The sequence below is a fragment of the Netta rufina genome (genome assembly GCF_964035555.1).
Source record: "Netta rufina genome assembly, chromosome: 2".
Lineage (NCBI taxonomy): Eukaryota > Metazoa > Chordata > Aves > Anseriformes > Anatidae > Netta > Netta rufina.
Genome location: NC_140124.1, coordinates 86,344,326 through 86,366,438, shown reverse-complemented (window position 1 = coordinate 86,366,438; position 22,113 = coordinate 86,344,326). Strand labels below are relative to the sequence as shown.

General features: G+C 40.7%; 1 protein-coding gene across 3 annotated transcripts in view; it reads right to left on the bottom strand.

The window, feature by feature from the left end:
• IKZF1 (IKAROS family zinc finger 1) overlaps positions 1-21,281 on the bottom strand; it is a gene marked incomplete at its 5' end in the record, with an annotated part of 69,916 nt that extends 48,635 nt beyond the window's left edge. For 2 of the 3 annotated variants that reach the window (XM_084283056.1, XM_084283058.1), the window contains 3 exons: positions 685-804; positions 8,320-8,373; positions 21,166-21,281. In XM_084283056.1, coding sequence (XP_084139182.1) covers positions 685-804; positions 8,320-8,359 — 160 coding nt within the window. Of the gene's footprint in view, positions 1-684; positions 805-8,319; positions 8,374-8,904; positions 8,921-21,165 lie in introns of those variants that run through there. The other variant, XM_084283057.1, reaches the window with a different exon arrangement.
• Between the last annotated feature and the right edge of the window lie 832 nt (positions 21,282-22,113).

Here is a 22,113-nt window from a genome sequence, read left to right as displayed (position 1 = left end):
AGCTGATGCATGCAGCACTCAGCAGCATCACTAGTCCTTCTTGCAGACCTTGGGATTCCTAAAAAGAATCAGAATTTTGCAAAATCATCTCTTGAAAATAATCTTAATCCAATAGGCTATTGATGGTGGACTTTTACCTAGAAGAACAAAATTTGAATGTATTTTAAAGTTCTTCCAGGTTAAAAATGCAAGGAAAAATGAAGATCAGATGGCAGAATCTGAAACACAAATAATGTATGTTTTCTACTATGACATTTCAGGAAAAATCTTAATAGCAGTTAACATTCAAAATAGCATTCAAATAATAATAAAAATATCTGAGAGTCTCCTGAATTTGTATCAAATCTGAGTTCAGGTAGTTTTGACCCGGTACCACATATTTCTTTCCATTTCCTACACAGAATGAAAACAGTCTTTCCTGGGGGGAATTTCATGTAATCAGTCATGCTTTAGAAATAAGATAAATAGTTGGATCTTTTTAACTTCTCTGCAGATGAAAAGGCTTGGTGTCCTTCAAAATGCCTTTCCCCAAGAGACGATTGCACAAAACACACTAAGCACCTGAGTAATCCTTTGCTGAATGAGATGAAGAAGCACAGGACCTACTTGTATACCAGCATGCTACAAAGGACTTTAACATTATACTGCGTAATACTTCCCATCAGAGTGGACTAGTCATCTTACCCAAGACTCTTTCATTCTTAGCACTCTGTTGTCCTCCAGTACTAGTTGAAAGGTCCTCTGGTACAGGCATAGGTTCATCTGCATCATCTGGGACATCACTAATTGGAGGACTTTCCTTTCCTAGTAGTGAAGAAAGCAGCATCAGTGAGTCATCAGAATAGCCTCATTTTCAAATAATACCATAAGAGGAACCACAAACCAAATAAAACTTAACAAAAAAGAAGTTGTCAATTAATAACGCTACTAAAAGTATGACATTCTTCAGGACCAAAACCTGCTGTCTTGCAGAGAAAGCTTCATTAGAATACAGAGGAATTGTATCTGTGAGATGAATGTGTGGCCATTGTTTCTTCCAAATTTACTGAAGTCTGGATACATGGTTACAAATCTTAACCTTTCGTGTGTTCATAGCACACAGATGCTTTTCAGCTGCTGTGCTCAGAAGATCCAGTTCAGCCAACATAGACTGACAGAGCATAAAGGGTATAAAATAGTCTTTGTTTTAAATACTCTTTCTTCTGCAAAAGCTTCTTGAGAGCATGTCATTTTTTTTTCTTCAAAAACATAATGAAGTCTAACCCACAAGTATTCTGAGGCTCTAACAGAACTACCCAAAGAATAAAATTTTATCTTCAGCTAAAAATTCAACTAAATCTTCAGCAAGGTTCACTAATACCCACAGATCAAACTTTGGCTGGTCCTTGTACCCACAAGTAATTAAGTGCCTACAGCTCCTGGGACCTCCTAAAAACATGTACAGTTAGGAGGGGTCAGTCAAAGCATGACTTCAAGGGTTTTATGTTCACTTATTTGTAGATAGGAAACAAACCCCAGTATCCTTCATACACAAGGTTTTGCAGAACAAACCAGTCTAGTGCTTTAGCCTATTTTAAATATAATGGAACTGTTTTAGTGCCAAATGCAATACAGTAAGGAAAATAACTCCTGCTAAGCAGTGCGCTTCCAGGAATAGTTTCTTGGTTAGATCTCAGTCATAGCATACATGTACTGCTCACAGTAATCCCTGTCTTGAAGAACTTCTTTTAAAATTATTTCACATATCTGCTAGCAAAACATGCCATGGAAGCAACTACCAAAAGAATTATTATGCAATTAATTTCCTTGATTATTACAAAGAGACTAGTCTTTGAATTAATAGCAAAGAGTAATAGCCCAGATAAGTATCTGAACTCAGTAATATTGACATAAGACCTTTGTCTCCAAAATGGAGATGTTACCAATTTACAGTAATGCAATCTATTAGACATCCTATGGCTATCAGCACAGCATCAGGGGCAGCAATTTCATGGCACAGAGGCCTAGCCAATTAGTGTTTTTCTAATGAGCATTCCTGCATTAACAAACAAACATTTATTAATTCTGAAATTAGTTCTCAGAAAAGGAAAAAATAAAACAGACTTTGCTTACTTAAGTGATAACAGTCTTTATGGATTTGCTCTAGATGGGACTTGGGAAAAAAAGAAAATGCTTTTCAATCTCCAACCTCCAGGTCAGAGCAAAGCATCATGCTTTCTGAGCTGTTTACTGATCACAGCAGGAAAGCCAGGTAGGTTTAAGTCGTCTTACACAACATTTTGCTCTCTTCCAGGAGCCTGGCAAACTTTGGGCTGCTCCTATCTATGACAGTCCCAGTCATGGCTTCCTCCTCAGGCCAAGGGAAAGGCTGCCCTGCTGTGCAATATCCTCCTGTGCACTGAGGGTCATGCAACTGAAGCCCTCTCACACTGGGATAATCTGCGTTTTCTCATTTGCAGGAGAAGAGTATAGGTGCCTCAAATTCCCACAAGAAATATTGTTAAAAATATGTATTTGTATGTCCTTGAAAGAAGGACAACAAACCACTTCGATCTCTTTGATCCTTAACTGCCTTGAATGACTAATCTTCTAGTGAAGATCAGCTCAAACTATTTGAAAATAGAGTAACAGTGGGGTAAATTTGCTGGTGTGGGTTGTATTCATGCACAAATCTAAGTTTAAATTAATGAAATGAACATTTCTTAATGATGCACCTATCAAACTGTGGAATAATCTCTGAAAAGAGATGGTGGGAGCAGCACTAGGTGAACCATCTAAAACTGTCCAGCCAGAGGACCTGAGGACAGCTAAAGGCCAGGGCTGCGCAGGCAGTGGCACGGACTAGTTGATTTCATAAGGCTTCAGCTTCTGTGCTATGTTCTTCATTGGACAAAGTCACGCCCACCACATGCGAGTGCAACAGCGAGAGTGGATTGTGTAAATGGAAAAGGACTATGAATTTCACAGCAGAGGAAAGTAAAAACATTTATTTATGGGATTTAAGGAACTTAAAGAACTTCCAGAAGCTTTTCTGATGCAAATTCCATGCATGCCGAGCTGAGATATATCTTACAGATAGGAGGCATGGATGAAGAGTGACAGCTGAAATATTCCAGCTTTTACAATTTCTCCCCCTCAAAAAAAAAAAAAAAAAAAAAAAGAAAGAAAAAAAAGAAAAACAACAACAGAAACCAAAACAAAAACAATCAAAAAATAAATGAAAAAGCAGAAGGTTAATCTGAGGGCAAGAGATTGTCTGGTCAGAACCAGCTCTCTTGACACTACATATAGCTTAAAGGCATTTGTTAAAAATAACTGAAAGCCACGTGCAACTTCCAAGGTTCAAAGTATGCTCCCAGTTACCCAAATGGAAGTTGATGCATTGCCTTGCTCTAGATTCAGAAGTACAGTTAACCTAAAAAAGCTGAAGGCTTTTATGGCTACCCATGTGGCTAACCCGTACAAACACACAGTATCAGAGCTCTGAGATAACAAACAGCAAACTAAAACTTTCTTAACATGCAGTTAGGCATCCTAAAATAAGTAGGCAAAGTAGGATGTTTTGAAGACAAGTAAATGCACTCTTTTGGAAAAGAAACCTTTTAGTAGGTCAGTACTTTCACAGTTTATGTTGAACAGTTTGAGTTTACTAAACTGATATGGACCTTCTACATCTTAAATTAATAACCATTTGTCCAGGTGGCATGAATCAGACCAGCCTCACGGACTTGGTGGAGGTCTGGTATGCTTTCCTCTTCACAGGAGACTGCAGCTAAGAAAACTTTACTAAGTAAGTTTGGCTTTACTGATTCATCTCACATCATTTGATTTCTCCATGTTACACATGATAGAGAAATCCCTGCATGCAAAAGGCAGGGTAAAAATAGTTGATTTAAATAGATACATTTGTTGAGTTCTGTGTTTTGGATTCCAGAGCATGATATTCGTATTTCATGCCTTAACTACATCTAAATTGTTACACCATGATAAGTTCACCACTGCATGGTAATCTTACAGATATGCAATCTCACTAACATCCTTTTGCCAATGAATTTAGAAATGGAAAGGGGGCAAAGGAGGAACAGTTTCCCATTTACTTTCTAACAGGTGTGTCTAGAATAATGACTGATCAAAAGGACAGAGATAAAAAATAAGCTAGTGCAAATACTGGCGTAAAGTATTAAAATGTCATATAACAGAGCGAAGTATCATAGAGTTATTCCATTCTTATTTTATATTTTTCTCAAAGACAATAAAGAGGCATAAATTAATCTCTGGAGTTGTTTTTGTCTTATGATTAATATTATTACTTTTATATAGAGCCATGTGAGATACCAAATGAAGAAGACAATGGAGCTGTAGAGCTGAATTTCTATTTCTGGCACTGACACTGACTGATGGTGCCCTTAGCTAAGTCATAAACACAAGTGACTTCAAATGAAGGCTGTGTGACACATTAACCCTGATTTCTACTGAAGCTCTGAAAGACGGCCTTAGATTTTTGAACATTGCCATCTCTGTATGAAAATTTTCACAGAATGGCCTAACCTATCAGTGGTGTCTGGTAAGATCTTCAGTACTTCAGTATTCTCATCTGTGCCCTACCAGTTTAATAAAGATATGAGGAAAGAGAGGAAGGGAATTAAGTACCCAGCCCTGTAATTTATTCCTGTCAAAGTTTGTGTGCCTCGTGGTGCTTTAATATCTCCACTCAGTTCTGGAAGCTCTTCCATTCACATGCCATAACGGTGTTCCTAAAGCTACGGCTGTTGAAAAGAAAGCCAGAACAGGATTTCTTACAGAAATTTAGCTCACTACTCTTTCACAAAGGAATGTTGGATGTATTTAATACCTGAGGGTTGTTTTGTATGGGAATATTGGAACCACTGATGAAGTTAAGCAAGAACAGCAATATTCAGGTTTTCTAGATGACAGTCAGAACCCAGTTCATGTTCCATTTTCATTAGCAGAACCTCTGGTCCCAGGTGAATGAAGAGAGTCACGCTGAGACAGCACGCAGGCTCTCAGGTGGTAGAAATCAGCCCAGGATACACTCATTTACACCTCCCCAGAATCTAGCAAGAATTTCAAATGCAAAACTCTTCTTCCTGCTTTTGCAGAGCATTGGCACGGCCTGTAGGTGCTGGGGGGATCTTTTTATGTTAGATGTGGAAACATTTGCACTGTTTTTTCATCTTCCTTAACTGTTAGGCCCTAGAACTGAGAGAGAAAAAAAGGCAGGAAAAATACTGCTTGTTAAGTGAGATATTATCTGTGTTTTCTGACTCTCTTGTATGGGTGCCGGATACCGTTTGGTTAAATGTATGTCAGCTCTCTCCTCATTTCAGAACTGCAACTGCTTGCCTCATGAAATACCACTTTCAGGAGAAGAATAAAAAGCGTGAACTCTGAGCTGGTCTCACAGTATTTCGGTTCCTCCAGGAGCAAGCAATGCCTGGATTCCCAGACATGGGAATGCCTGCACACACACGGGGTCTGGCTCACTTTTGCAAGTTTCATACTCTAGTAGCCTGGCTCACCCCTGCCACACCTGAGTCAGCTACAGCTGCATAGGGCAAATGGTTATAAAACACTGCCTTTGAGCTGGAAGACTGTTTCTGGAGAACTATTTTATTTCTGGTGGTTAAAAACAAAACAAAACAAAACAATCCCCCCCCAACTATATTTTTTGAAAGCACAGCCCAGTGTGCTGGTGAACCAAGTCATCTAATTCCAAAGACTCAGAGTATTCTACATCTGATGAGCATTAGTCACAGAGCAGGAGAAACAAATAGAAGTACTTTTCAACTGGCATGACAATCCCACATTCCTGAAACTGTGCAACTGTCTAACTGGTTCTCAACATAGAGCAGAGCTCCCTCACCATGCAAGGATGCATCCAAGAAGAATGTAGAATCCCAGGAAGAGGACAAGAGGGGGAGAATGCCTTTCTGGATCTGCCAGCCCATGAGAAAGGAGTAATATCCCTGTACCTTCAGGTCCTCTACTTCTAAGGTCTAGTAAGAGCTGATGAGGAGCCAATATCTATGGAAGGTTATCTGACAAACATCTGTGTGCAGAAGGCTGCATTCACAATCAACTCACATCATAAATGAAAGTACATTTGCAAGTTCTTTTTTTTGACCACTTGTTCACAAATCCAGTTAACAATCCAGTACAACCCATACCCTCTGCTCACAGAAAGTACCAGATGAAATTATCAGCAGCTTGGGGACAGGAAGAACAGGAAGAGTTCAGTGCAAAACATTTTTTTTTGTTTTCCTTTTTTTTTTCTTTTCTTTCCTTTTTTTTTTTTTTTTTTTCTGTAATCTGTTTGTGTAGGTCTATGTCTTTTTCAGAGGTAAAATTCCTCTTACACTGATATATTTACTAGGAAACCCTCCCTCATCACAGAAGATTACTATACTCATCAGCATGAGTTGCTAGAAATGCTAAAAGTCACTGGAAAGTACTGCAGACCCTGAAAACTTTGAGAGCTACAAATTAGCTACATGTATTCATATTTAAATGCACAGTTATGTTCACAATATTAGTTTCCTGCAAATCTCCCCTCTTAGAGGCAGACCATAAAGAAGGCAAAGTGTGTGACCTTCTAATCCATTTCTTGACTCAAGGTAGCATCTTCCACATTTCTCCTCCTTACATCCAGAGAAAAATATCAGTGCCCTTGTAAGAAGCAACAGGTGTGAACTTGAGTTAATGCCACTGTGAAAATACCACAAAGGCTAGGTGTGGGCATCCAGGGCAATATGTGATGCCATGCAGGAAGAGGAGGTCAGAGATCCTGCCCCCTGGAGCTCATGCAATCAGGAAAGGGCTTCTGCAGCATGCAGAATAGCTGGGCTCAAATCATTGCCCTTCTCAGTGCCCTGAGCAGATCCACAGTGTTTTGTCAGCACAGAATTGCAGGAGTAAAAGCCCACTGCCTTTTCTGTTGGAGCCACACATGCTCCAAACACAGCAGGTACAGGACATGTTTTATTTCATTTACAAATTGTTTCAGCATGCAGCAAAACATTGCTGTTAAGCACACCCACTTGCAATTTTAAAATTGTAAACTGAGGAGGGGAGTGCAACATGCCACCATAGTGCTGACTAGGAATGACTTCCCTATACCAAACATGACTGAGAACCTTCGGTTAGCATGAAGAATTGTTATATTGGTGTTCTTTCAATTAGAAAGTGTCTCTGATTTTCAATTTTCAGATGACACTAAATGTCCTCAGTTGCAATTTTTGTGGAAACTCCTCAATATTTTTATAAAGGATTGAAAATATATATATAGAGAGAAAATTGTGTTCATATATGTCATGGAACACATAACTTGGCCAGCCACACTATACCAGGAGCTTACAATTGGCCTCCAGGTCTTGAACCTGCAGTGCCCAAGAGCTCTCTCTTGAAAATGAGCCATGTGCCTAGTACCTATGCCGGAAGGAGGCCCCAGTGAACAGGGCTGGCATGCTCCAGTCTGAACACTAAAAGTGAAAACTGAAAGCCATTAACCGTTGCAGCTGTCAACACATCAGGGAAACTAGGAAAGAGCTAACTTGTCCTTTTTCAACTGCTGAAGCACTGAAGTATTAATAAGCGTTGCTTTGCTAAGTTCCAGCACCAGTTTGCTTAAGAACCAATTTCCACAGAAATTAAGAATTGAACTCCCCATAGGAATATCAATAGGTGATAAGACTGCAAAATCCTATCCATGCCACCACAGGGCACATTTTAGAAACCTACCTTCTCTATTGTTCAAACACTTTTCAAAATATTATCACCTTGGACAAAAGCAGTTACAAGCTTAAAGTCTCATGTCAATCAGTCCTTTTCTTTTCTTCTTTTTAAATGTTTGTAAGTAAAACCAAAAGCTTTGGAAAAAGTCAAATAATCCTATGTGGTAAATAAAGTTTGTTTGCTTTTAATTAGTATTTGCCCCCCTCCTCTCTGGTGAACTTTGTTCTGTATTTATTTTGTAACAATCAGAATTTTGCTCCCAAAAGAAAGAGTGTGTACGTGCACCTGACCATTCTTCAGGGATACGCTACCACAGGTTTAATGCAAAATTACTTCTATGCTGCTATATTCCCTTGACTTCTTTATTTACCCAGTTCCTTTTAGAAAATCCATGCACTGTTGAGCTTGATATTAAGTGGTATCATTAATTATATCTCAATTCCCATTCTGATTTTTAAAAAAGACCCAAAGCAATTTTATTGACAACAAGAAAAACATTGTACTGTGCTCGAAAGATGAGCAGGAATTTAGGATTTTCTTTATAGATGTATTTGTTAAGGACCTCACCTGAAACCTGGGACATATCTTGAGCCTCATCTGTTTCCATTTTCCTCAAGTTATCTGAGAAGAGAGGAAAAGCTTTAAGTTAATGCAAAATAACACACATATACACACAGAAAAAGAACCCCCCCACACACACACGCACATAGAAGGAGAAAGAAGGGGAAAGAATAAAAGCCCTTTGCTATTTAACTATAAGATTATCTGGGAAGAATAATGTATTTTTCTCTTTATTTCCTCCCTGCATACTTGCTGGAGTATCAGACTGGCACAGACCTTGATCCTTTTAAAAACAGCATTACAAAGATTTATAAAAATATCATTACAAGCACAGGAGGACCAAATTTGTTATTTATTGTTAATTTCCTACTGCATAATAACCCAAAATGCAAACTGACTGCAACAAAATTAAGCAGAAAATTAAATGGCCCTGGGTCATTGTAGGCACAGAATTCATTCTCTTGGTTGATCCATAGTTATGTTCTTTCTAATTTACTGAGCATGCATCGATGAACCTTGAGTCAGCTTGGTGACACGCGTACAATCAGCAATCAAAAAACGAAGCAATTTGCTGAAGAATGTCTCATTTACCCAGGCAGGGCTGCATATCTGAGCAGCCACCGCCACTACCTCCATTAATAATGAATACACCTCAAGCAGCAGCAGATGGGCAGAACAGCAGCCTCAGGCTTTGGCCCCTCACTCGTTCAGGAGTCCTTCCTCCAGACCACACCGGCCTCGCGCTACGCGGGGAGAAGTACAGCTCCCTAAAATAGCGAAACGAGCCCAGGAGAGAAAGGGAACCCAGGCCTTCCTGTTTTGCTGACAGATGGCTGGCTCCGCCGCCTGGTAAGTCATACTGGGAAGCTCCTGCCCTCCTCTTGCGACACACCATGTTCCGAAGAGCAAGCAACCACTGACCACAAACACCAGGGAGAAGCAGGCAGAGGGTTAGTGAGGTAGAAATAAAGCTCAGGTTCTCAGCCAGCACAGGAGCCAGCAGGCTTGGGCCCCATGTGCAAGCTGCAGACAGCTGGTAGCCCTGTAAGCCCTGTAGATGATATGCATGTTGCCAGAGCAGGTAGTCCCAGCACAACCTGCTCTGGCCTCAAAGTCTGGTGTGGGAGGCTGAGGTGGCCTCAGGTGGGGAGGGGAAAAGGCCTGTGAGCTCTCTGTTCAGCTATGGCACACTCAGTCACGTCTCCAGTGGGACGTGACTGACTTCACATCCCTCCAGAAAGGGAGCTAGCTCTTTGCTGTTCCTTAAAACTGAGAGACTTCTCCCATCAACCCTGCTTCCTGGGATTAAAGAAGATGCATTTTCTCGAGGGTTAGAAGTGGATGAGGATGTGGCCTGGGTTCTTACAGAAAGGGTACCAATGATAGCCTTGCCTTTTTAGCCCAACTTGCATAATTTTTTTAAAATTTTTTTTTTTTTTCCAAGTCTTCAGCCTGCTACCCAGCAAACTGCAGTGGAGAAGTATAATAGCAGTGGTCACAGATATTCATCTCATAAGTTTGATGGCCTCCTTTCTTCTGTATGCCAGCAGTATATCTGAGATCCAATATGCTGCTGCCCCACCTTGCAAAAGCCGGCTTCCATCATCAGGTCTGTGCAAGACTTGCAGAAAGTGAGTGGAGACTGCAGAACTGCAGACAGATTGGTTGGGGAACAGGTTTTTGCCTATGCAGCTTGCAAAAAAATATAAGATTTGAATTCTTACAGAAGGTTCTGCCTGTTGCACACCTACCATGACACTACTTTATGTTCACTAATGTTTTGTCTTGCATTATTCTGTCTTAAACTTTTAATTCCAGACAAAAGAATTTGTGTAACTTTTATCTGTAATTCTCAGAAATGATTACAGCTATGCAAAACACAGAAAGTCACCTACCACCCAACAATTTGCATCTGTTCCTATGGGACTGAAGAGCATTCAATTGGTCCATTTTTAAATAACTAGTCAGTGGGAAATGCAGCTTCTCTTGCAAGAGGGAAAACCCAACACCTTTCTATAATGGTAGCCTGCTCAGTGACTGCAAATGAGGTGCAGTTATGGCAGGTGGTATAGTGCAACATTGCTCAGTCCCTGATTTCTCCTGCAAGCATGACTGAACACAAAGGAAGAAAAGAAAAAAAAAAAAAAAAAAAGACATACCCATGCATTTATTACTGCCTGCGTGGGTTACCTGGCTGCTATTAATCAGTTGATTACTACACATTTTTCCACAGAATACAGTGAACCTCAGCCAACCACAGAAAGCATCCTAAGAAAATGTCCACAAGAAAGGATCACATTCATGAAGGGTACTTCATTCCTACTGCACCCGCTTTTTCACAATTGCTTAGGGCTTCGTCAGGATTGGGAATGACAATGGGAAGAGGAAGTGACAAAGGAGAAAATACCTTCTTTAGGGAAATTGATGGTGTTTGCCACTTTTATTTTGTTTGTTTTTGCAGACAAGAGTATTTAAAAGCCATGCTTCCATTTCAGTATTCCTGAATTTACCTGCCCTTAACATGACAAGCTTTGAATTCCGCATTTGTGCAATTTTGGCATCACACTTCTGTTGTACTCCTTCCTGCCTTTGGCTGCCATCAGACAGAATTTAATTTGAAAACACTCCCCAGTTATCAAATGGGGAGGTAAACTAGAGTACAATTATTATTATTTTTATTATCATCTGTGGAATGGCTTATCATCTGGCTTACTTTCTGTGAGAGTAGACTACTGTCTGTCCTAAAACTGATGCTCTCCCTTATCAGAGATGAATTCTCTTCCATTTCCTGGGGATGAAACACCGAAAGAAAAATAGAGACAGTGGAAAATTGAGGAGGGAAAGATTTTTTTCCTCTAACGATTACTTAGAACAAATAAACGTGGTTCCTAAATGTAGCTGAAGATCCACAAGCACTAAGCGAATGGATAAAACAGCAACAAGGAAAAAAGAACTTAAAAAAAATTCTAAAGATGTTCTGAACCACTCACAGGGGAACATTACACTCCTACACTATATTACGTTATGGTATCTGGTAAATACCAACGAAATCACAGCTAACTTCAGTGTAGGCTCCGTATCATCAAAATAAACATGGCAGGGCATCCCTCCACCCCCAATTCTGCAATGGCAACAGTGTGTTGGTTTGGGCTCTGTTATCGTTACCATTTTTTTTTCAAACAGCACTTGGGCATAACGTGGCCTGGGCTAAATTTTAAGTGCTAAAAGTGGAATTCATCTCCTTGGCTTTGGCATAGTAAATCTATGAATAGGAAGCTATGACCTATGTTTGCCTCCCTTTTCTCCTCTGCTCTAGCAGAAACATTGACACCAGGTTCCAGGAAAGCACAAGAGAGCCCTATGTATGGATATCAGGATTTATACCAAAGTATCTATTTGATATCAGTTTGTCAACGACCTTTACAGACTTTTTTTTTTTCTTATAAGAAGTGTTTATGACATGGGACCCTGTTTGTTTTGTCAAGCAAAAACTGTTTTACAACTTTTCATTGCAAGTCGTGTCTACAGAATCCTATTTATCACTAGCATAGGAAGCATGTTTGACTTCACTGTCTTCAATGCACTTTCATCTACTTACATTAGCAGATAACTTAGGAGTCTACATTAGAAATCAAAAGATGGGTGGGCAGCTCACCAAAGCTATCTCACTCTCAAACAGTGAATACGTGTAGCTCTCATTTATAGCAGTAAATGGACCAGCACCTAGGTGATGCCAGATCTTTGTGTTTAGGAATCCAAGGAGCTTCAAAGTTTGCTCCCTTACTGAAAGGGCTCCCACATTCCCACCAAAAATATATAACCATTTCTTCAAGTCTTTTCAGATGCAGAACTCAAACCTGCATATTTTCCTCTTCACAATTCAAATACCAGATCACAGATAAAGCTACTCTAATGTTTTGGAAAAAGAATCAAATGTTGCAGTCCTAAGGTATTGAGCTAATTAATAATAAACACACACTAAAGCTGAAAGGCTGTGCTGATTTTGTTTCAAAAAATTAAATGCCTTACTGACCATGATCACAAATGGTTCCTAAATGTAGCTGAACTTTGGATTTAAATTAGCTGGCATTTGTCCAGGTTGTGCAGCATCCTGAGCCCAAAGGAAAATTTATACTTGACTGTTTTCTCTCCTTGCAACTCTCTGCAACACAACTTGTGCTATGTCTTAAGCATACATCAGAGCAGGTCCCATGAAACACTGAGGCACTGCTTTGCTTACTCCAAATGTAAATTACAGCTGGAAGTGAATTTGGGACTTTTTAGGATTCTGTGTGTAAATAGGATAAAGTCATTGCAAGGTCAAGATTTTCCAATCTATCAGAATACAGCAAATTAATAATTTGCAAGTCTTAGTTTATTATTTCATCTCCTGCTTTATGATGCAAATTCAAAAGTAAACTTTTCTGGGAAAATGAATGCTTAGCATTTATGCAGTGTATTATCAATTCAAACAAATATGTAAGCATATCAGTCCTTCTACAAACACTACTCTCTTAAGGCCAACAAAATTATTCAGTGAGATGACCTAATCCAATGCCAAAGATGAAGTATTATGTTTTTTTTCTTTGTTTAACAGCTATGCAGAAGCTACTGACTTCTCTGCAAAAAGATGTGATTGACACTCTGCCCAGTGCCATTATGGTATGGACATGAAGTCACCAATTTAGTCATTTGTGGACTTTGTTTGGACTTACATCAGCACACCTAAACTCAGAGCTGTCCTTCCATCTATATATAGCTCTACTTCTGGTGCTGCAAAAAGTACATAAATGCACACCATGTCCTGCTGCATGTTTCCCACTTGTAGGTGTAGCCTTCCAGTAAACAGAAAGGTCCCTGAAGGAACACTTCTGTCCTGAATACAACTTTCAGGTGCACGTACGATTTTCCACAAAGTCTTAGAGCAGAGAACAGGAGCTTTTGAGAAGTTTGGAGGGGGGTGAGAACTTTGTGCTGAGGACCTGTGTTCTCCAGGTCCTTTGAAAGCACAGAATGTGAGCGGAACATACACTCTCCAGCCGCACTAGCTCTGGGTTAACTGTGATAAAACAAAAGAGCAACCTGGCCAACCCAAGCCTTGCTTCCACAGCCCCGGTGGGGAAATGGTCGATTTCGCAACCCCAACTTGTGCAAGCAGCCTGGCGGCAGGAAAAGGGACCGCTTGCACAGGTCGCTGGAGTGGCTGGCCCTGGCCGAGTGCTTGTGTGAGAGCGCGTCTCCTCTTTGTGGTCTCTGACGCATCTTATTGGCTCCTAGTCATGTAGGCCATGGCTTTGGCAAACAAAAATCCAAACCAGCAAGCAAAAACGTAAAACCCCAACCCACTTTACAACCTAAACTGAAGCAAAGCACCCAAGACGGGTCCTAGATTCAACCTCCTATGGCAGGTGAAGAAGTTGAAAAAATAAGTAAATAAAGCAAAACCAGGCTGCAGCCTGGAAAACTCAGCACCAGCTGAACACCTATAGCAGATAGTGTACCCCATGGGAGAATTTGCACATTAACAACAGGTGATAAGGGCTATATACACTGCGTCATCAGCCTTTTTCTTTTTAAGCTGGGAGTTGCATCTACCTGAATACCTGTAATACAGCTGCATTTCTCACTGCATGGTCAGATGGCCTTGAAACAAGCCCCTTTCATCCACTGGAGTCGATGAGTTTGAAGCAATAACCAAGAGAAAGGATGCATAAAGACAGGCCTGTAGAAGTATTTAATCTTGAGCTTCCTTTCTTTTTTTTTTCTTTTCTTTTTTTTTTTTTTTTTAAATATATGTTGTTAATATATATGTATTATTTTTTTAAAGACATAATATAACTTTTTTTTTTTTTTTTTTTTTTTGTTCCATAGACTTTTACCTTCACATATGACTTTTACCTACTACAAATGACTGAGCACAAAACAGGAAGGCTGTCAAATGTGGGTAAAAAGTAGTACGTATTGTACAACCAGTGGAAATACTTGAAGAAAATTGCTAGAATCCTACAAACTAGTTTTAATTAAAAGTGTTCAATATCTCAGCAAGCAGCTGATAATTAGCTTTATTATTGTAATTTAATATGCTAGACTTCACAATCTCTGTGAATGACTCTACTTTAGAACCATTTTAATTCTATTTTTAATTTCCGCCTCATCACACTGCTCAATGTAAATAATAACTACAAAGATGGGGGGTGGTCCTTTTCTGAAAACTAAAACCAGAGAGTCACAATTAGCATTTCAGTGTCCTTCCAATGCTGTTTTAAAAACACCCCCCAGGTCTTTTAAAAGATTGCATTAAAAATAAAAAAGGTTAAAACTAAGTGGATCATTTTTCCTCCCTTTATTCCTCTCTCTCCATTAATTTTATATTCAGAGTTTTCTATGAAGTCTAGGGAGATGTTTAGTTTATTCAATCACTTCTCTATTCCTGCCTAGTGTAAATTCTGGTTAACTACATGAACTGACAATACAATTATAAGCATACAGTCAAATTTCAATGGAGAGCTCCTGTCTGCAGAATGAAGGAAGCTCTGTAATTCAACACATGAGATTAAGAAAAGAACTCTGCTAACAGTACATATTTGAAACATTTGTATGTCTGGCACATGTAAAATTAATTTCCATGTTAGTGAACAATTGTGAGGGTGTAAAAAAAGTTGTCTCAGAGATCCTACATAATTCTCAGTTCTTTGGGAATTCTTTGTACAAGCGCTGACAAATGATAGAGTGTATCTTGTATGCATGTATGTGTTTTCCATATGTACTCCTTCTAACATTCTACTGTACTGACCCATATTTTTGGTACAATTTATAGTTAGAGGGGATCTTTAAAAGGTCTTTCAGTGACTGTATGCAAATGGCTGGACTCGATATCCTTGCAAATATGAAAAAGGTTCTTCCTTCTAGTTTTTGAACTGTAACCAATCATTAAAATTAGTTGCACAATATGAGAAAATTATGAAGGTAATTTTCCTAATTAAGGCCACGTTTTATTAACTCATTAAACTCTGTCACCTTTTTGCTTGATTTTTAGTGAAGAAAAGAGAAATAAATTTGCCATGACAGGGAAAATACACACATTTCCATCATACAAATAAACTGACTAAAAAGGTGAGATGTGTAAATTGAGGCACTCAATCTAAGAAGAGTGCACTTTCTCCAGTGACCAAACGGAGCTCTTGGATATTATTCCAGAGCTCTCACTCGAGAGAAAACAAGTAGCAGATGCAAACCTAAACTTTTTGTATCCATGTATATACATACAGCTTAAAAGCAGAGGATGTCTTTAGCAATGCATATCTAAATATGCAACCGAGAAAAAATAAAAGGATCTCTTTATGTCTCGAATTGTTATTGCCAAGTATCCCCAACAATTTATCAGTAGTCGATTTGTCCAAATTATAGGAGGTTTCAATAACTCTGCTTCACGATCTCAGAATTGCTTCCTAATTTCTCTCCAAACTGTTCAAGCTGTTACGGATTATTAAAGGACATTATCAGCCTGAATAAGCATATTAAAAATCTGTGTGATTTTTTTTTTTCCCAAATAAACCTAAAAATAACTCCTAAAATTACTATAATTGAAATGAATTAGCAAGTTTCTCCACACTACATTTTTCAGTTAACTCATTTTGCTTTTGCAAATATTTTGGACCCAATCCACTACTGACAATTCCAGCTTCATATTGCAATTACTCCACTGTTCTCAGTGAGTTGACACAAGTGGAAAAATGAAGCAATGCAGCAGGGAATCAAACCTATCATAGAGAACAAGTTTTTCTTTTACTGAGAAAGCTAGAGCAACTGGGATCAGAAGAAGAAATTTAAATCATTCGGATGTAATATATTTCAAAATAAGCTAAAGAAGTAGTAGACACTTCCCATATAAAAAAAAAAAAAAAGACAATTCCAGTGTGAATGCTTTTCATAACTGCAAGCTGAATGGCCCTTTGAGCTTTGAGACATTTATACCAGAAGCATGAGTGTGCCATGCAGGTCCCAAACCTGCATTGTCCCATCCACATGAATTTTCAGTGGTACAAATAAAGTTAAGAACATGCACATATCTTTCCAGAACTCCAGAACTAGGATCTACCTTTGCAGTCACCACACTGCCTTGGCAGTGACCTGCCCAGTGCAAAAAACCTGCAGCCTCTTCTTGTCCACGAGCTTAAAGCATCGAGGAAGGTGAGTCTTAAAGTAAAAGGGTGAGGCAAACGTTGTTGGGTTTTTAATAAAGATTCATCACAGCAAAGCCTCTGGGGCTAACATAATGCTGTTTAAGTTCAGGAAGCAAACAAAACTCTTGCTGACTCTGAGCTGATGTTATGTTTATGTATAGATTACAGTCTTAGGGACAACGCACCGCGGCTGACCTTGGAAGCATGGAGTTTCCCAGCTGAAGTCAGTTTTGCTGGATAGCCACTAGGGAGGTGAAACTTGTGCAGCCTCCTGGGATGAGTGGAAGGTACTTAAAGTATCTTCCTGTTTAAAAACTGACATAAAACCGAGAAGACCAAGGCTGCCTGTCTTGCTTCAAATTGAATTAAAACTTTTCTCTAAATGCTATAGCTCTCCAACAGGAAAATAGATTAAAATATATATATAAATCTTTGGATTAAAGAAAAAATGCCAATGAGGAGTAAGTTTTTCCTCTTTTGACTCCTGCGTTGTGTGGCAGGCACTGAAAAAAAAAATAAATCCCAAAGAATCATATTCCCAGAAAAACTGACAAGAGTCCTCACCTCCCACTTTTCAGCTGATACAATAGATTCCTGGTATTCTACCAAATGTATCTAGAAAACGCATTTAACCATCTGATGTTTTTCCAGCAGTGCAACCTCATCCACTCCCCCTTCTTTTTTGATTCTGTGAAGAAAATGTTCCCAAACCTTTCATCTGGGTGATCTTATACTTCCTAGAAAAGTGGGGTTTGTCGATTTGAAAGGGGAATTCCACGGGAGTCCATTACAATGTCGGCAACATATCCCTCTCTATGCACGTAAAGATGACAACTTTTTCTAAAGACCCCATTGTTGCTGCACTGCATTTTACTACTTTATTATGTTTTCTTTGGTCTAATTCTATTACTTTTAATAATGGTAGAACATAATGACTGGTCAAAATGTAATCAAATACATATGTGAATCTTGACTGTAAAACAATAAAATTCACTGTGGACCCAGCTCTTTTTACACATAAAACATATAAATAAAATCCCACAAGTCCTCAGTGGAAGTTTTTCCTGATGAGGAGCCACACAATTAGGCTGTGATCCATGACTTTTGATATCCTCTGGACTTTAAGAAAAAAAAAGTTTCCAAAAATGGTCTGCCAGATCTAGCATACAATTCATTATGCCCTTCCTCATTTTCTGTTGCTTAAATACAAACTGGACCCATTTCCTTGTTTTCTGTAAGATTGCACTGTTAGTGTGAGAAATACCTAAGCTCAAATAAAATGTCTGGAAATATTTTTGGCTTTGTTTTGCACTTATCTAATTTTAACAATGAGAAACAAGTTTTGCATTGTTGTAAAACTCTGTGGATTGATTCTGCACTTACATTTCTGCATAGCTATGCAGTGGAAGTGGCAAGCAAACCAGGATTTCGGTATTAACCTCCACAAGGGAAAGAAAAACTGCTACGGAAACGCGGGGATGGAGACTATTGCATTTTTATTGCATGCTGCGTGTAACACAAATGACAAAGGCATCATTCGTGCTTGCATAATGGGACATGCCACCAGACTATTCCCAGGGAGATCACGGGCAGCTGGGAGCCCAAGTGGGAAGTCACAGGTATACGACCGGCTTTTCTCCGCTGCTACCCCCGCGTGTGACCTACAAAAACCCGTCAGTTCATGATGCTCAGGGGGACAGCCTGAGATGTACTCGGCCGGGACAAATGATGTGTATAGGAGAAATGCCTAAGCTCCTCCAAGTTATCGTGGACACAAAGAGCAAGGAGATAAGCCAGCCCCACACCTTGTCTTCCCATCGCTGTGTTGGGTCAGAGAGATCCATGATCACTCGTTCCTCACTGGGGTCCACTGGTCCTTCTGACCTGAGTTAGGACAGTAACAAAATCCCACATTATGCCTCTTCCTGCCTGCTACTTCCCCTGGAAGTCATACCCAGAAAGTGGGTGACTCTCACAGATAAACAGAGAGCATTAGATTTGAAACCCTAGCTCCTGAGGATGACCAGCACTGGGCTGCCACCGACCTCTTTATGGATTGCTCGGATATTCTCAGCGGATAAGCCTGCTTTCTCCTGGCTTTTTGTTTTAAATTCACCTCCTCTTAAGGCATATCATTTCTATTCCTTTTTTTTTTTTTTCTTTTCTTTTCTTTTTTTTTCTTTTTTTTTTTTTTTTCCAGACTTGCAGTATATCGAGTGTTCTGGGTTTAGGTTAATGTACTTCTCCCCACCCCACCCCCCTTCAAGAACATATGGATAGTCACTAATTTCAACATTTGTGAGAAAATCTTTAGGGCTGGAAGTGAGTCTGGGATAATAGAAACATGAACTAAGGAAAGTGCAGAGCTCTGCAGTATTTTGGACACTTCCCCATGCAGTTCTGCTAAGGACAGCTATCAGTTTAAGAGTACTTGTACATGGTCTATGCTTGGTTTCTCATGCCCACATGCAGCAGTTTCAGAGGCTTTAATACAGCAATAAGGCAAAAAGCCCATCAAACTGCAGCTTGGAAGAGCTTTGTTCAGAACTGGGGTGCCCTTCGGGGTGGGGGGGCGGTAGGGAGGAAGGAGCAAGTGGAGATATATTGCAGTCTTGGCAGTATGTCCTGTGTGTTTCATTCAGTTTTAAAACAAACATTTATGAGTTAAAAATCAAAGGAAAGCATGTCAACATTAAACAGAAGCTCCTACATGAGAGAGGTGACACCTTTTGGAAAAGGCACATAGCACAAACTACTATATGCTGCTGTTATATTAACCCACAAAGAGGAATATTGGGCCTTTGTGTGGTAACTTAAAACTATTCTCAGTTTTTTTGTCTTAAAATTTCCCTCATTAGAGAATAGAAGAAGAGTAAGAATTAACAAAGTTAGTTAAGGGTAAAACTCTGGTTTGTGAAATTCAGGAGCAACTTCCCTTTCATATAAGCAAGCCACTCCATCCTCAAATTTCTCCATTTCAGTAAAACTCCCAGCCCCATAAACTATGCAATTCACCAGCAAGGTGAGAACAGCGCAGTAAGCTGGTCACAACATCCGCCTGTAGAGCTGATTCAGATAAAGTCTTTCAAAGTATTTGGAAGAATTCTCACTGCAATATATTAACAGTTTTCACTACATTTCAATGATCATTTATAATGTTTAACAGACAGCCATACTATTTGGTACTCCCTTGTGCATGCGAGTAACTACTGATGTGAGCAGTCAACTGAAAGCTAGCAGAGTGCGTCTTTTAAAGGATTTGACCCTTACAATGCACTGCAGCCTTTAATTTTAAAACTGGATTATTAAAGTCTAGCAAATGGGTTGTAAAGGTAAAGGCATGAATTATTATCAGGATTAGATACCTTTTTGTTTCAGACTGCTGGACAATAAATGCATACGCACGCAACCTCTGTGGTGTCTACTTATTTGAAAGAAAACTATCTGGTCAGGAAGGTCTCTCCCTCTAACTTCTAATCCCTGCACAAAATCCTGTGAAAATGCTATTTGCACTTTTATGTGTATGCAGACCTAATGTAAGGAAAGGAAAAGAAAGGAAAAGAAAAGGAAGGAAAAGGAAAAGAAAAGGAAGGAAAAGAAAAGAAAAGGAAGAAAAAGGAAGAAAAAGAAAAGAAAAGAAAAGAAAAGAAAAGAAAAGAAAAGAAAAGAAAAGAAAAGAAAAGAAAAGAAAAGAAAAGAAAAGAAAAGAAAAGAAAAGAAAAGAAAAGAAAAGAAAAGAAAGGAAAAGAAAAGAAAGGAAAAGAAAAAAGAAAAAAGAAAAAAGAAAAAAGAAAGAAACAGTACCGTCCTTTACAGTCATTCACAGAGTTGAAGCTAGTGGCCATGCTAGTCTAGGAACTGTTGCATTCCACAAAACATCACTTTCCTGAGAACATTTGCGAACCTAAGGCACAAATGTTTCCCGACACAGTACTCTCGCCATCCCAATTTGTAAAAACCGTGGGCGCAGAGCGTCTGGCAGCGCTACCCTACCTTCTGGACCACGGCAGGAAAGTAATCCAAGAAGCAGTCCGGTTCTTGAGGCGCAAAATTAAAAGTTTCCTCGGAAGCAAGTGCCGCGGCGGGCAGGGCTCGCACACCGGGTGCCTGCGCGCATCTTCTCCAGCAGCGCAGCCGCTGCCCGGGCGGGGGGGGGGACCCCGCGGCGGAGCCCCCCGGCTGGGCGACAAGGGACAAAACTTGTGTCAGGCAGCCGCTCCGCCCGCAGCTGCGCTTCCCTGAAACGCCCCGCTAATTTGGCAGGTCCCCGGGATGAGGCTGCCGGAGCAGAGCCACGGGGGCTGAAAGGCGGGGAGAGGGGAGATGATGGGAGATGGGAGATGGGGAGATGGAGATGGGGAAATTGAGATGGGAGATGATGGGAGATGGGGAGATGATTGGAGATGATGGGAACAGGGGCACCTCCGCTCGGCTCCGTGAAGGCAGCGCTCCCGGAGCCAGCGCCTCCGCTCCCCGACGGCGTTTTAAGCCAAAAAAAAAAAAAAAAAAAAAAAAAAAAAAGCCGGGATGGGGGAGGCAAGGAAGGAAAGCGGAGGGAGGGAGGAAAGGAGGACAGACAGACGGACGGACGGACCTGCCTACCGGGCTCCGCTGCCCCCCCAGCCTCCACTCCCCCGCCTTCACCCTCCCACCAACTTCTCCCCGGTACCTTTGGGGTCCCCGCTCTCCCCGTCCGGGTCGGGGCTGCGGGAGGCAGCGGGGAGTGATTCCGGCGCCGGATCCGAAGTAACTCACCGAAAAGCGGTGCGAGAGCCGGGCGCCGCGATGCAGACCCTGCAGGGCGCTCGGGGGGCACGGCGAGCCCGGGGGAAGCGGCTCACATGCTCGGCGGCTGAGCGCAGCTAGCGGCCGTGCAGGATCGGGCCCTCGTTTTGGCCGTGCCTCAGTTCCTCATCTGCGAGAGGAGGACAATAATACTTCCTTTCTCATATCCTATCCACCTCTGCGCTCTCATGGTACAGAACCCATCGGCGTGTGGGTAACTTTACGCGTGTGAGTAACCTCAGTGACTTGCAAGGGACAGGTCAGAGACGCAAAGTGAGGCAGTGTGTAAGCATCCGAAAGGTGAGGACCCTGTACTGTAAGCTTTTCTGAACAGCTCCCTTACTAAAATTTTATACTGTATGACAAAGTAACTTCTCCAATGCAAAGCCAGGCTACTTTCAGGACAGCAGCGGCAGGGCTGCACCTGGGGGTTTACAGCAAGCACTCCTTCCCCGTGAGAAGCTCTGCAGACACCGCTGCTGTGTGTGCATGGAGCAGGTGATACCTGTGTGAGCTCCAGGAGAGCCAGGTATGCTCGGGTGCTTCTCAGTTTCTTAAGCAGTGGTTTCCTCACTGCATCTTGGCAAAAATGCAGAGCCCTCCTTTTGTCACTGCTCATGAGCAGACCTTATAGGTCTCATCGGGTTGAAACCCAGAGCCAAATTCTCCTCTTATTTATTCCAGAAGACCACCACATGTTTCAGCAGGTTTGTATATAGGGAAACAAGAGCTTTTGATCTGTAAATCACACCCAGCCATTTAAAAGGAAGAAAGAAAGAAAGAAACATAAAAATCCAGGAAAAGGTGCCACCGTGCCCTAAGCAGTTAGTAC